The sequence below is a fragment of the Sturnus vulgaris genome, chromosome Z (genome assembly GCF_052056855.1).
Source record: "Sturnus vulgaris isolate bStuVul1 chromosome Z, bStuVul1.hap1, whole genome shotgun sequence".
Taxonomy (NCBI): domain Eukaryota; kingdom Metazoa; phylum Chordata; class Aves; order Passeriformes; family Sturnidae; genus Sturnus; species Sturnus vulgaris.
In genome coordinates this window covers 3,782,760-3,798,768 of record NC_142283.1, presented here as the reverse complement: position 1 = coordinate 3,798,768, position 16,009 = coordinate 3,782,760, and the positions used below count along the sequence as shown (strand labels likewise).

At 48.5% G+C, this 16,009-nt stretch overlaps 1 protein-coding gene across 1 annotated transcript; it reads left to right on the top strand.

The window, feature by feature from the left end:
* Positions 1 to 2,686: 2,686 nt before the first annotated feature.
* LOC148219576 (serine/threonine-protein kinase PAK 3-like) lies at positions 2,687 to 15,659 on the top strand. Its single transcript, XM_088156341.1, has 14 exons — positions 2,687 to 2,762; positions 4,195 to 4,283; positions 7,219 to 7,353; positions 7,626 to 7,958; positions 8,250 to 8,417; positions 8,728 to 8,893; positions 9,193 to 9,256; positions 9,946 to 9,994; positions 10,760 to 10,872; positions 11,527 to 11,644; positions 12,339 to 12,438; positions 12,883 to 13,079; positions 14,036 to 14,173; positions 15,567 to 15,659. The coding sequence occupies exons 1-14, from the start codon at positions 2,687 to 2,689 to the stop codon at positions 15,657 to 15,659; spliced, it is 1,839 nt and encodes a 612-aa protein (XP_088012467.1).
* The last annotated feature ends 350 nt before the right edge of the window (positions 15,660 to 16,009 follow it).

The window sequence follows — 16,009 nt, the reverse complement described above, 5'->3', positions numbered from 1 at the left end:
TTCTGGGCCAGGTTTGCCTGTGATGGCAAGATCTTGCACAGGAAGGCTGAGGTGCAGATGGCCCTGTTGGTTCTCTTTCTGCATCTTTCTGTGAACCAGAGCAATCCTGACTGAGCCTGTGAAGCATTGAGCCTTGAAAGTCATGATTCATTGTTTGTTTTGGTTTTTTTTTTCCCTGTGGACAGCATCCATTTGTAACATCAGCCAAGCCAGTGTCAACCCTGGCACCACGCATCATTTCAATGAAGAGGAAGAAGAAGAAGGAGACAAGAATTTAAAAATCACATTGAAACATTACCTGTGCATCCAGCATAGAATAGGATTGTTGAGTAGAATTGTAGATTAGGATTATAGAGTAGGATTATAGAATAGGTTAATAAATAAATAAAGTTTCTCAAAGTGCAACTCATTTGGAAGATTCCCCTCCTTCTGAGTCTTTCAGAAAAGACAACATTTCCTTCTGGATTGCCAGTTGTTTTTTAATGCTGCTAAGTCACACTTCTGGCTTCTTTGGCATGGTTTCTGAGTAGGGAAGGCTCTTCTTCGTTTATCCTCTCCAGATCACACTGCCTTTGGAATATGGCCCACTGGCTTGTTTTTGCCCAGCCATGGCACTTCTATTTGAGGCAGAAAAGGCAATGGCATTTGCAGGCAAAACCAAAGGAAGAGGGGGCAGCCAAGCCATCCCATGCAGATGCAGACCTTCTATGATGGCTAAAATCTGGCCTGGAGGCTTCACAGTCATAGATATCCTAATTAGAATTCCACCAGTCTATGCCATTAGGGAAAAGAGGTCAACATCCCTAGGAGGAAGGCATTTGAAAGCTGGGACATTTAAATTCAAACAACGCCAGCAATCCCTGGCAAGCACGGACACAGGGAGCTACTGGCCAATGAGCTGGGTGGTAACCAAATTCAGCCAATTAGGAGACCAGCCACGGAGGGTTTTTAACATCTTCTAAAAAGGAACTGCACTCGGTAATATTGGCTGTTGCTGTGTGAACTATGGAGTGTCGTATCTTTTAAATCTCAACGGTGACAGCCTTCAGCTGTGACTCAAGAGCATTTGGATTCCTGCCACTTGGATTTGCATTCCTAAGTGCAATCTCTTTGGCTGGAGGAGAGTTTGGCTCAACTGAGAAAGCAGAAAGATCAGTGAGGCTGCTCTTAAAGGTCTCCAGGATGTGGTGCAGAGCTGTCAGTGACTGTGAGGGGAGAGTGAGCCCAGCCTTGCCCAGGGTGGAGCCCCAGCAGAGCCCTGGCAGAGCCCGGAGCAGCCTGAGCCTGGGCAGAGGCAGGCTGGAAGGAGGCCCTTGGAGCTGCAAGAGGCAGCAGCCCGGCCCTGGGTGCCTCCTCCTGGCACCGGGCGAATCCTCTGCTCTCAGAGCCAAGCTGGCAGCTGGCTGGGCCCCAGGGGAAGCGCAGCCGTGCTGGGCACGGCACAGACTGGTGGCATTGGCCCCCTGGAGTGTGGCCAGCAGGAGAGAAAGGCAAAGAGCAGCCCAGGGCTGGTGCCCTGGCTGAGCATTGCCCCTCTTGGGCCGGCTGCCCTGTAACTCCTGGGCAAGGTCAGCAGTGTGTGCAGCACTCTGGGCACAGGGGCAGGGAGCCGGGCTGCTCCGCAGGCTCCAGCACAGGGCAGCGTCCTTCAGGCACGGCACTTGTGCCAGGGGAACCGAGGCCAGCGGGAGGCAGGGACAGCTTGTCAGGTCACAGCTGCAGGAGACAGTGCCTCACACAGCCCTGCGAGGAAGCGCCTGCAATCCTGGACTTGTGCACGGAGCCACAGCAAAGGTGTGAAATGCAGAGTGCTTTGCAGAAATATTCAGGGGCACCAGGCCAGCCTGCTTTGTGCTCTCTGCAGCACAGCAAGCACTGTGCAATGCAGCTCTGAGCTGCTGGGAGAGAGGGAATATGGGGATGTGCCTGAGGGTTGGGCTTGAATAGTCAACTGATTTGGAAAGGAGCAGGAGGGTTTTGGCAGGCAATTTGTGTTCTCTCAGTGTGTTCTCAGTGCTTAATCCTGTATTAGCCATTTCAGTGATTATTCTATGCAAGTGGCTGTCTTTGCCTTGAGAATAAGAGAGTGGTCCTGTTAAGAAGGTAGCTGGAATGCATGTCCAATATATGTGCAAATCTGTGGAGAATAAATCCTTTGCTAGGATTTATTTCAGCTCTTATGCCAACAGTGCCTTCTCTCCTAGTTCTGTCCAATGCTTATGGAAATTTTTTTGGTCTGCTTTCCTTTGCTTTGGTCCCATCTGAGTGCTGAGTTGCGGTACAGGCTGTAGGTGCTTGGGACACTCTTGGAATTACTCTTGGATCCCTTGAACAACAGGGTTTGGCCCACCAGGGGAGTTTGTGCTACTTTGTGACAGAGGAGAACTTCCCCGGCTATTTTATGTTTGATGTAAGGAAGGTTGGGCTGCTTTGCATAAATTCAGAGCCCAATGCAGAACGTTTGCTTTGTGATGTCAGGGCATGGTTGCCACGTTGTAGTGGTGACATCAGAAGGTTGCCTTGGGGCACGGAAGGCCTCAGTGTCAGAGCAGCTCTTGGGCTTGCTCAGTGCAGGAGCATCCTCCTGCTTGAGGCGTCTGTCAGTGGGCAGCTGCACAGTGACAGGAGCCTTGTTTTTTCTTGCATTGCAGCACAGTCTGCAAACTTGCACAGCAGTGCTACAGTCATGGAGCAACTCGCTGCTGCAGTTTGCACTGTTTATGGCATTGGTTATTCTGGCTATTACCTGACACACCTGGCACGTAAGTAGAGATTTCCCTTGAGTGTAACCTAACCTGGCTTTTGTATATCTTCCTGCTCTTTCTTAGTAATTGAGTTGATTTTGAAACAGAAAGAGCATTGGGATGCCACTGCTTTGGGAAAGCTCCTGTCAACACATTCCGCTAAAAACAGGGTTTCTGTAGCCAGGGGTCTGTGGGCAGCATTTGCACGGGTACCTACAGGGGTTGAATTCCCTCCACGGGAGAGTCTGTGGCAGCAGAGCCTGACATTTCCTCACTTTGCTGGATCAAGCGGGACAACTTTGAAAATGCAAACTGGGAGGCCTTCTCAGAAAGCCTTCTAAAACTTCTGCAGCTCTTCCAAGAATTCAGAGAAAGCTTCTTTATTCTAAATTTTGTCGTGAAAGGATTTGCCTGCCTAACTTGACCCTTTCTGAAGTGTTAAAATAGTGATTCCCTTTACAATGAAGTGCAAACTGCAAAGCAGTGAATGTCTGCTCCCGAACCCTGGAGCTGCTGCTGTGCTGTTTCACTGCCACTGGAACTTCCACAGCTCAGAGGGATCTTGGGGAAGCTTTTCTGGGCAAGTCTTTCCAGCAAGTTAATGAGAATTAGTGCATGGAACCAATTTAAAAAAACATTGCCTGAAGGAGAGGATAAAAAAGGCTGCCTTATGTGTCGGGCAGAAAAGGAGCATTGAGTGTTAAAGAACTATTTTCATTATAGTGATCCAATTTGTATGAATTTGCTGGCAAAACAGGCCAAAGCGCAGTCACAGCCAAGAATATTGTCCTGTTCTCTTGCTGGCAGTGCACAAGAGCTGTGTGTCCTGGTCCCCTGTAGTGAAACAGAAAATGCTCTGTATTAGGGTTGCCTTGTTTTGTGGGATTGATCAGCCCAGGCAGTTGTCTCAAGGAATCTGCTTCATTTTCCTTGCCCACTACAGGTCACCTGAGACGTGTATTCAGAGGTGCCCAATGGGAGGTGAGTGAGAAAGGAACATTTGATGTTGCTGTTGTGTAAGAAATGAGGAGAAAGCAGTGAGCTTGGCCTGTGGCAGTAGAGGGTGGAGGGCCAGCTGGGTGGGCTGTAAAAAAATCCATTTCCATGTCTGAAGCAGCAATAGCAAAGGCATTACTGGCTATTTCCTAATTTTCCATTTCACAGCTTTAAAGAACTGAAAGCTCAGTTTTCAGAGAGACTGTTGCTTGCTGATAGTAACCAGGGTGGAATATTGAATTCAGAGCCATATGCAGTTCTGTTGAACCAGCCCATTTGAATTTAGTCAGAGTGACTTAGAATTGCACTGCGATGACAGTTGATGATTTTGCCTTTGTAGAGCAGGTTGTAGAGCTGCACAGAATTAAGTATATAAATGATAGGTAATGGCCTGTCCCTCATGCTTCTCTCTCTCCAAAGAACCCTGAGCCAAGAGCAGACTCTCCTCTGGCTCCCTCTGCTCCTGGAGATGAGGCCAAAGACGAGCAAAATGACCACAAACCTGCAAGTGTGGTCACAGCGGAAGCTGAATATTGCGAGCCGGTAAGTGCCAGTTGTGGCTGCTGCTGTCTTTAGTGCAAGACAGAGCTGCAAGCTTCTGTCCAGCCAGGACCTGCTGTTGGTGGCTCAGGTTGCTGAGTGCTGCAGTCCTGTGGGGAGTTAGGAATTGCCCTGCAAAGCCGTGAGAGCTGGAGAATGGGCTTTGCTGTGTCGTCTTTAGGCCCCAGCTTGCTGGGATTCTGCTAGGGGCCAGCATGAAGCATGAAGGCTCCCCAGCCCCAGAGGAGGGAGCATGTCCAAGGCACTGAGCTCAGCCACGTTGGATACGTAGGGGACACGGCGGTCTGGAGAGACCTGTGCCACTCCACAGGGTGGCCGAGGAGCAAAAGGCACAGAAATGCTTGATCTGACCTCACAGGCTCTTTGGGGCGCTTTGTCGCCACGAGCTTCTTGGGTGCGCTTATGTGGCGGTATTTGAGAGACACATTGTGGAGTGGCAGGTGGCAGTCAGAGATTTGGTGCCTTTATTGCCAGGTTGTTCTTTTGCCTCTTCAGGCAGAGTGGTCAGTAGCAGAGTGCAGTGAGAGTCGGCTTATTTTAGAGAAGCTGCAAAGAGATGATTGTGTTGTCCATGGATCCTTATGGGCCTGCACATGTCCCGTGTGGCAAAAGACAAAAACTGCATAGTTGTGGACCCATTGCTGGGGCAAAAGCCAGAGGCTACATGTGTCTGTTGATACTTTCTATTGTGTGCATAACTTATAACTTGATAACTGCATATGAAAATGCCAGTGGTGCCTGCAGAGGGGGAAGAGTTGAAAGACTTGGACTAGTGTCCTGTGTTGTTAAGAAGACGAGAGGTATCTTGGAATTTCGGATGCTGCATCCGAAGTCAGATGTGGAAGGTGGACAAAAGGAGCCACGAGTGCCTGTCAAGAGCAGCTGAAGATGTGGCAGCGTGTGCCCAGGTGGCCAAGAAGGCCAAGGCCGTGCTGGCCTGTGTCAGCACTAGAGGGGCAGCAGGAGCAGGGCAGTGAGCTGTGGCCTGTGCTGGGCAGGGCTGCAGCGGCAGCTGGAGTGCTGTGTCCACATGTGGGCAGCTGTGAAGCAGAAAGAGCTTGAGGGGCTGGAGCGTGTGCGCAGAAGGGCACAGGAGCTGGGGAGGGGTGGGAGCACAAGGCCAGTGAGGAGGTGCTGAGGGAGCTATAGCCTGGGGAAAGGGAGACTCATGAGGGACCTTCTAGGCACACTTCCATGAATGCCTACGTGACTGTGCTCCCCACAAGGGCCGTTTCTGTGCCAAGGATCCCCACAGTGCATCCAGATGCTTTAGATGCTGGAGTAGGTGACAATTTGATCATTGGGTTTTTTGAGTTGTTGGTCTGCTAGAAGGTGAAGACCTGTTTATTTTCTTCCTCTAGCAAGCAAAGGTGCTTTTGCTCAAGATTTCCTGCACAAGAAGATGTAGTTTGGGGCAGGGACGTTGGAGCACAAGGAGATTTTCTGATGCCAGGCCAGCCAGTTTGATCTTGCACATCACTTTCATGTTACCACCACTCTTATCTTTTGGCAGCCTTGGGGATCAGCAATTGTCCAATAATACAACCAGGACTAGATTTGGGAATTTAGCAGGAAATCAAAACCTTGAATTCTGGCTGGTTCTCAGAGATCAAATGAGCTGGGAGGGGCTGGGCTTAATTTCTGATTACAGCCACTTTAGCACCATCAGTGTGCTTGTGACAAAGAGAAGAACTTGCCCTAACAGAGATGCAGAAAGAGTGCAGTTCCCAGTGCAGTTCTTTGGGTTTGATCTCATTCCATAACGACGTACATGCTCCAGATTCCCCAGGAGTTTGGTTTATTGATGCAACAGGCGAGCAAGTTCAGGATTGCTGCTGATGGGGCATTGGTTGCATTGGTGTTGATGTATGTCATAACAGAAATTATAGTAAGAGAAATTACATAAATGAGATCTATCTATCTGTCTAGCTATCAATCTACCTATGTAATATTTCCATAATTGATTCTTCCTGGCACTGGTCAGAGGCAGTTGGAGTTGCAAATCTCCCCTACAGGCATCGCTTCAGGGGGAGAAGAGCAGAGACATGTTAACTGATCCCGAGCAGGCAGAGATGTTTCCCCTCCAGAAATGGTTGTTTTTTTCCCCTCAGAGTTGTTTTCCTCCTCCAGCGTCTTCTACCCTGAAGCCCCCAGTTTATTCTTTAAATTCTCCCTGTCCTGGTGACATGGAACAATTCCATGCTTCAGGTGATGTTTGGTGACTCTTGTCATACATGCAGTACATGACACATGATTTTCTTCATTGGCATCCCTAGAGGTGTCTAAGTTCATTTGTTGATGGGGCCTTAAGAAGGTCTCTGTTACTGCTGGTCTGAATTCTCAGTTGACAAGAGAGGAAGAATAAACACCTTGATCCTCCTCCATATACTGAGGTGGCTGTGGAAGCTGTCTGACCTCCATCAGAGGATCTGTGCATGCATCCTTCTCTCCTGATTGAGCAGGATTTCTAACAAGAGAGTAGATGTCAGAAAGGCAGGAATGGTGGTGCAGGCCTGAAGAGAACATGAACTCCAGAAGTGTCTGTCACAAGGAGTGAGCCCACACTGGAAACCACCTGCAGAGCCAGGATGGAGCTGTGGGACAGGGCTGGGTGTCAGTCACCATGGAAAGACAAAGGGGACAGAGCAGAAGTGGAGGGAGGCCCTCAGCAGAGCCTTGAGAAATGCCACACCTTCCCTGTCAGCTGCCTGAGAGGCTGTTGGAGCTTCAGTCCCAGATGGACCCTGACTGTACTGCCAGTGTCACTTTGGAATCTGTGCCTCCCCATGGGCAGAGAATGAGCCAGGGGAGCAGCAGCACAGTGCTTTGGGAACGTGTGAGCCCATCAGTCTCAGAGACTTGGCCCACAAATGTTGTATGGGAAGTTGAAACCCATCTCCTCTTGCTTTCTGTGCAGGCCCTTCTGGAGCAAGAGCATGAGCAGATTGCTTTATCAGAGGTGCCAGGGCAGACTCAGGGAGAGCTGTGCCCAGCCCGAGAGCAGGAAGAGCAGCCCAGGCAGCAGGTGGAAGAGCTAGAGGAGAATGTCCAGGTAAGCCTGGCTCAAGCAGGTGACAGAGTGAAGGGCAGGAACAGGGACATAAAACAGAGCTCTTGGGACTGAGGAGGCCAGGAGTGCCACAGGCACTGGAAGCACAGAGCCTTGTAATCTGCAGAGATCAGGGATGGGAGGGTTACAATGGAAGCAGTGGTGGGTAGGGAAGTAGAAAGAATGGCGGAATGAATTTGATTTTGAGGCTGAAAGAGGAAAAAGCTGAGCCTGGTGGCAGCTCCCTGTGATTTGCTCTGCATTTGTGTGTACAGAACATCAAGATAGAGCCACAAGGAGAGCTGCCTGAAGCTCAGATTGCCACCATGGCAGTGAAGAGGAGGAACAAGGAGGACAAGAGAAGCATCCAGGAGGAGATGAATCTCCATCAGCAGAGAGACAATCAACAAAAGCCGGTGAGTGCAAGAGTGGCAGACCCTCCGTTCAAGAAATATTTCTCTTGTTTTTTACGGAACCTCAAGGATGAGCTGCACACAGAGCTGCAGGAAACTGAGGCTAGGATGAAGGCAAGAGTGAAGAGGCTGGAGGAAGAAACAAAAATGATCGGAGAGAAACATAATCCCATGCTTGAGGCTGTACAAAATCAAGTGAGTGAAACAGCAATAGCCAGTGCAGTCACCAAACTGGTGGTTTCTGCCCTTCTTGCCTTTCCACTGTAGAGTAGCAGGGGGTGGGGTGATGCCTCTGGGTGCAATCCTGCTGTAGGGTTACTGTGTTCCTTGTTCTTGAGGTATTTTTACAGTGGGACATGGTGACCCAGATGGAGGATTGAAACAAGCTGTCTGTAGCCCTGTTCTCTCCCTTTCCTCACAGTTGATGACTCTTGGCTGACAGGGACAAGCTGTAGTCTCTGACTGCTTTGTTCTGTTTAACTTGAGGTGGAAGTGTTGACATCTCACCTGCCAGCCTGCAAAGACTTCCAGCAAAGGACTGGAAACAAAAAGCCTCGTGGTCGGTGTGAGGCACAGGAGCTGTCCCAGCCGGAGATGCTGCAGGTTGGACACGTCTCAAAGATGGTGGAGGAAAAGAGATCTGAGTGGAAGGAGGTAGAACATTTGAAGAAGTGTGTCTGCAGCCATTAGAGGGGAAAGGAATCCATAGGGAGGAAGTGGAATGATCATTGTGGCAGTTATCCTTCAGAAAACATGAAAATGGAACATGAATCTGGCCTTGAACTTGAGTAAAACCTGCCTTTGGTTTTGACCCATCCAGTTGGAGAAGTGGACATGCAAATAATCCATTTTAAGAGCCATGCATGTGGCTGAAAACATCTTCCTGAGGGCTTGCATTTGAAAAGGGATCTCGAAGTAATCTCTGCCAGCCACCGTTCTGAGATAAACTCATTACTTGTCTCAGATCTACACAGGCTCTGTGACTGAACCTGCTGCAGCAGCAGCGTTGTCTAAAGGAGCCTTTGTTCCCCAGCCTGAGAAGTGGAGCCTGGGCAGACTGTTCATCTCCAGCACTGACACAGCTGCTGCTCAGCAACAGGAGACTGAGGAGAAGTACCTGCAGCTACTGAGTACGTCCTGTGTATTTGAGGGACAGTGTGTTGTGTGCATGTGTCAGCATAGCTGTACCAAATATTCCTCCTGAGCCTGGTGTCACAGGGACATTTAGGAATCCTCATAGGAACTGCTGTGGAAAAATCGCTCTCTGTGCTGGCCATCTGTGCTGCAGAGCTGTTTGTCTGGTTGTTGTTTTTGTTACCCAGCCAAGCACAAAGGGTTCAGACACCCAGACAGTGGGGCTGCCTTTTTGATCTTCTGGAAGTTGAGATCTCTGCTTTCAAGTGAGCATCTTGCATTTTGTTTCCCTCAGGGAAAATAGTGACCATGGAAAATCCTGTGACAAAATACACTGAACTGGAAAATATTGGCAACGGGTGAGTCCAACCACAGTTACTTCCACACAACCATGGGGCAGCGGATTTGCTGGTAGAATGTCTATCAAGTGTGAAGTCAGACAAGCTGTAAAGATATTCAGACACTGGAGTTAAATCGTCCCATCTCTCATTACTGGTCAGACTTTGTGAACGTGGTCAGAAGGCAATGCCAAAGACATCTCCATGCTGGCAAGGTCTTGCCAGCAACAAGGAACAGGACCTGGAAGATCTCCTTGTCTCTCAAGTGTGGGACAGCTCTGTGCTAATTTCCTTAGCATTTTTGAATACCTCCAAATCCTACAGCCACACTAATGAAAGCAGAAGGATCTTGCTTGCCTGAAATAGCAACCTACCCCCTATGAAAGCTGTGAGATAACTGTTCCCAGGAACAGTTCTTTCCAAGAGTTTGCTGAACGAAATACTCCATGGTCAGGATAAGAACTGCACAGTTTAGAAATTGAAACTCGAGATGAGATAATAAGCTCTCTTTTTGAGTCGAGACAGTAAATCCCAACACTCCAGGAGCTGGCTCAGTGCCTCCACACCTGAGAGGAAAACGTATCAGTTGTCTTCTGGTATTCCCATCCCACATCCTGCAGGTTTTAGGCACTGACAGGACTGATGTCCTCCTTGGCTTTCACTCCAAATTCTAAATTGCTTCTCCTTTCTTTGCTTTGTTTTGTTTCTAGGACTTTTGGAGAGGTTTGCAGGGCATTCGACAAGACCAGAGGAAGAGAGGTGAATGTCAACAGCCCCTGCAGACTCTGCAGCCCTTGAGGGCTTTCCCCTCTGGTGTGAGCTCTGGCTGGAGCTTTGGGTAGAGCTGTGCAGCAAAGGCACAAGAAGCACAGACTGGTGCCAGCCTGGAAATTGCCTTTGGGACAGTCTTTGTCCTTCTCAGCTGCCAGAAGGAAGGCGAGGAGGGCAGCGGTTCCTTTCAGAGAAGGACGCGCTCACTCGCTCTCAATTGCTAAAACAAAGGTGGTGCCTTAGAGCATCTCCCTGCCCTTTGGGGCTACAGCTTCAGAGCTGTATTCTCATTTCTGGCTGCCAGCAAATGCATCTGAATGTTACTGGTAGCTCCTTAGCCCCCTGCAGTGCTGCACTTGGGAACTGCGTGTAGGGAGACACGTGTGAGGTGTCCCTGAAAACCTCAAGCCCAGCTTAGAGCCCAGGATGTATCCAGAGAGTACCAAGGCACAGATGACTTCTGAATCCCAGACAGAGCAGCAGAGAGTGTGGGCAGAGCTTTGTTACTGTGTGGTCAGACATCTTTGTTACCAAATGGACAAGGCAAAACATCAGTGACCATGTGTCCTGTAACTGGCCCCCAAGGGAGCAGAGAAATGGGCTGTTGGAATGTCAGTGCCTAATTACTCCAATATCTAATCACAAGGCACTTTGAATCAGCTCAGCTGTGTCATTGCAAAAACACTCACTCCATGTGCTCTGCGGTTTTGTGCCACCAACTTCTCAAGTTACTGATTTTCAATGTCATTTTAGGTGGCCATAAAGAAAATAAATCTTCAAGGAATGGCAAGTAAAGAAATAAAGGCCAATGAACTCATGGTCATGAAGAAGAATAGGAATCCCAACCTGGTCAACTATTTAGACAGGTGAGTTGTTGTGCTTTTGTCCCATGACTGTTTGTTTACATACTGCAAACACGCAGGATAAAAACCCACATTTGTCCCTGGCAGAAGATAGAGCTGTTAATTATTAATAAATTAGTATTGTTCTGCTCATCCTCAATGGATGGGAAGAGAGGGCATCTTGTCTGCATGAGTCTTCCCTGGCACGTGTAGTGTGAAAATTGTTCAAAACCTGGATCAACCGTAACTTACTAAGTCAATAGACAATAAATTCACTGGCTTCATGTTGTTGTGGGGCTTGATTTACTTCAAGTACCTTCTTGCATGCAGGTAAACTAACAAGGATTTCACTTGGATTGTGTCCACTCTTTTCCATTGCTGTGCATGCCAGGGACACGGTGCTTTTTTTCCAGAAACACACAGCGTGACAGGTTTTTTAATCTCTTACTAAAGAAGACTTTTTGCTTGATGGCCACCTAACACATCTATTTATCGCAGATGTGTCATTCTCCTTGAGTCTGCACAGATTGGAAACACTGCACAGCCTAGAGGGAATGTCTATTCCTTTCATTGTGTCCTCATCACAAAGAGACCCGGGAACAACAATGACACTTGTCTTTTCCAAACAGCAACACAGCCATGCACGTTCATATCCACAGCCTTGTTTCCTTCTTTCAGCTACCTTGTGGATAAGCAATTCTGGCTGGTAATGGAGTACATGGATGGAGGCACTCTGAGAGATGCCATCAGCAAGATGTACCTGTCTGAGGATGAGATGGCAGCTGTCAGTCGGGAGGTCAGGGATCCCACCTGTGCTTCCGAGGGCTTGGTCAGGATTGTTTGGGAAACTGGGGCTCAGAACTGCAGAGATTTCATGTGCCAATCTTTGTTTCTGTGTTGCTGGTATGCTATGGGGAAGTAAAAGCATCTCAAGTGAACTGTGTGCCAGTGCCCCAGAAATCACTGTCCTCTATTCCTGTACTCTTCTCTCCTGCTCTTGTATTCTCTCTATGTCTCTCGTATTTGTATTTGTTGTTATTCACCCTGCCTCTCTAAATGTTTACCTCGAGCCTGTCTGCACTGCATTCCTAATCTGTAAAAACAAAGGTGCTGGTGGCAGGATTTGAAACAAACAGCAAAGAAAAAAGAGAGACTCATTTCTCACAGTCCTCAGCTGAAGAGGATAGTAGTGCACCCAAAATGCTCTTGAATTCTGAGCACATCCACTGCAGCAGCAGTCATTCTGGCTGGTTTGCAGGGCACAGTCTACAACAGCAGTTTCTGTTGCTCTTCCAAAAGCTGACATGCCTTTCCTTAGAAAGGTCCTGCTCTGCTGGTGTTGGAGCAGCAAGCTCTTCCTCTCACTGGCACTGTGTTCTGCCATTAGTCCCCATTCTCCTGGAAAGGGAACCATTTAGAGCTGTTTCCTTTCTTGTATGATGACCTCACATCACTAATGTTTGCCCTCCCGTTTCTGTTTTTCTTCCCAGTGCCTGCAAGGACTGGATTTTCTTCATGTAAATGACGTGATCCATCAAAATGTGAAGAGCTGCAACATCCTTCTCAGAACTGATGGCTCTGTCAAGCTGGGTCAGTATATTCTTGGTCAGGGGCAGTGTTCTAAGGATGTGGGGTGTGGGGCTGCTTTGAGTGACTGCCAGCTCCCCAAAAATGCTGCTGGTGGGAGTGCAGGGGCCGCTGCTTTTAGCGAAGGCACAGCTACAACATGCACAGAGGTATGATAGGGAAGCACAAGCAGTTAAGGGTGGCATTGGTCTGTGTGTGTCTCTTCCAGAGGGAGGGAGATAGAATGTAAACCTTCAGGGGAATAAAAGCCACTGTTCTGAGCAGCGTTTAAAATCCTGGGGATTTTTGGCCAATTCCCTACTACCTTGGCTAAAGTCCAAGGAAACTGAGCATGGCCAGTTCTCCAGGAGATTCATCAACAGCTCATTCTTAGAGTGAGAGTGGGGAATTCTTTGGCTTGGTTTCCTAATTAGAGCTGGCTTTCATGGTGTGTTGTTTTCTCCACAGCTGATTTTGGCCTCTTTGCTCAGCTCACCCCTGAGCAGAGTAGACAGAACTCAGTGGCCGGTGCTTCTGGGTGGATGGCACCTGAAGTTGTGATGGGGCAGCCATATGGCCCCAAAGTGGATATTTGGTCTCTTGGAATCGTGGGCATTGAAATGGTGGAAGGAGAAGTTCCTCACTGGAACCAAACTCCTGTCTGGGTGAGGTGCAAATACTTACTGATCCCACTGTCTTTCTCACCTGTCCCATGTTCTGTGTGCCACTGGACAAAATCCCATTGCCATCTGCTGGCACCACTTCCACCCAGGTCCCTTTCTAAAAATATCCCTGCAGCTCATCAGTATCTGCTGTACTTTTGGTGGCCTCAGAAGGGAAGTGGCAGGTAACCATTTCAGCAACGTGCCATTTGGGCCTCCAGCCATGCCTGACATTTCTCATTTGCTTTTTGAACACTGTTGGAGCTGTGTTACTGAAGGAAGTGAATTTTTCAGTGAAATGTTTAGATATGTTTTAAATATCCTTAAATTGGAGGTTGAATCTTCCTAGATTAAATTTTATAGAAAAATAGAGGAAAAAGAATAAAGGAAAAAAGAAAAAGAAAAAGATAAAGAAAACGAGAAAAAGAAAAGGAAAAAGGAAAAGGAAAAGGAAAAAGGAAAAAGGAAAAAGGAAAACCACCAAAGCAAAACAAACAATTCTGCTAGCTTTCTCTTTTTTTTAATCAAGAAGTGGACAACAAGCTTGATGAGTTTTTTTTTATGGCAGCTCTGCTTAAGGGACCAACAAGCACTGCAGAGTTGCCCTTCCTGTAATTACCCTTGGAAATTGTAGAGTTAGTTCATATAGCAAACTCCCTCTTCCAAAATGCCTGTTAAGCTCATGTGAATCCTCAGGGAACCAAATGTGCTTTTGAGGATGTAGTTCCCACTAACTAGGTCAGTCAATGAGATCAGCTGCCAAGGTGAGATCCCCTGCATGTTGGAAAAGCTGTGGCTGCTTTGGGGTTTGGATGATTTGTTGGTACAGCAAAGTCATCTCAGCCTCTCTGCCAGGGCACAAACTGCCAGTGCAGAGTGCAGGTTAAACAATGGCATCTGGGAGAGCAGTGACAGATGTGAAAGGAGCAGGCTGAGCCTCGTGTTTCCTTTTTCTCCAGCCTCAACTCCTGATAGCCACAGGAGGGAGACCAAAGCTGCGGCAGCCCAACCTCTTCTCGCCTTTGCTGCGGGACTTCCTGAGCTGCTGCCTGCAGACAGACGAGGCTCGGCGCTGGTCTGCCAAGGAGCTCCTGCAGGTAAAATGCAAAGGGGCTGCAGGTGAAAGAGTGTCCATGGGATGGGCTCCTCCTCCACTGGAGGCCAAGGCATCAGGTCAGGCCCCTCCTCCTCACCTCCAATCTTGTGCTTTTCAAATGAAAATGGTGAGGAATCCTAGACTGGGCTGGGCTGGTAGGGAGGTGCAAAGGTCATCTGGTCCAAGTGGCCTGCAATGAGCAGGGACATCTTGAAGGAGATCAGGTTGCTCAGAGCCCTGTCCCACCTGATCTGGGATGGTTCCAGGCATGGGCAACTACCAGCTCTCAAGGCAATTTTTGCCCATGTTGCGCTATGCTCCCAGTAAACAAGTTCTTCCTTAGACCTACTCTGACTCAATCCCCTTTTTGGTTAAAAATATTAGCCCACATCCTACTGTAACTGGGCATATTAAAAAAGGTGTCCCACACTCCCTCAGAAGCCCCCACTGAAGTTCTGGCAAGTGTCAATAAAGTCTCCCTGGGGCCTATTCTTCCCCAGGCTGAATAACTCCAGGTCTCTCAGTTTGTCCTCAGAGGAGAGGTGCTCTGTTCTCTGACGGTTTCTGTCGCCCTGTTTTGTAATTTGGTGGTGTGGACAGTTTTATCTAATGGCAAAAGAATTGTAGTAGAGCAATTCTGGATCCAGAGGTGTGAAATGTTGATAGAAGAACCCAAGGAAGCCAGTCCTGGCTGAGCACTCAGAGATTTGGCTGTGGGAAGGAGGGGCTGTGGCAGGCTCACTGTGAGCCTCTGAGGGGCCCTGGTTTGTGCCCCCACCCCACTCTCAGAGGTTTCTGCCACGCAAACAGGGACAGCTGAGAGGGACTTGTCCCAGCCCCATCTGCTGCCTGGCATGGTCAAGCAGACAGGACCTGCCCCAGGGTTACTGCCAGCTTGTGTGGCAGAGAGGGAACTGCAGGACCCAGTGCCACTCGGCTGTCCCTGCTGGCAAGGAAGGAAGGAAGGTGCCATCCAGCACAGGAGGGGCAGGGCATGGAAAGGTAGACACTGCTGTGTCTCCCTGTGGAAATTAGCGTGATGCCTGTCTTTCAAAGAGAGGCACCCATGTGAGCCTTTGGAGTTTCCTGATAGGAAGAAACTCCAAGGATAGAAAGCACCATTTCCAGAGCCCTGGCAGGACAAAGTCCCCAGCAAGATGAAGACACCAGAATAAAGAGATGAGTGGGATTCTGGGCCAGGTTTGCCTGTGATGGCAAGGTCCTGCACATGAAGGTTGAGGTGCAGATGGCCCTGTTGGTTCTCTTTCTGCATCTTTCTGTGAACCAGAGCAATCCTGATTGAGCCTGAGTGAGGCACTGAGCTTGGAAATCTTGATTCATTGTTTTTTGTTGCTGATGTTTTTATTTTGTTGTTTTTATTTTCCGGTGGGCAGCATCCATTTGTAGCATCAGTCGAGCCTACTTCCTGCCTGGTGCCACTGATAGTTTCCATGAAGAAGAGGATGATGGAGAAACAGCTGCCATAATTACATCTGGACCATGTGCTCCACCACCAGTTTAAAATTGTAGAGTAGGATTGCAGAGTAGAATTGCAGAGTAGGATTGAAGAGTAGGATTGAAGAGTAGGGTTGAAGAGTAGAATTGAAGAGTAGGATTGAAGAGTAGGGTTGAAGAGTAGAATTGAAGAGTAGGATTGAAGAGTAGGATTGAAGAGTAGAATTGAAGAGTAGAATTGAAGAGTAGGATTGAAGAGTAGGATTGAAGAGTAGGATTGAAGACTAGGATTGCAGAGTAGGATTGTAGACAAGGATTATAGAGGATTATAGAGTAGGATTGTAAATAAATACATTTTCTCAAACCTCAAATCATCTGGCAG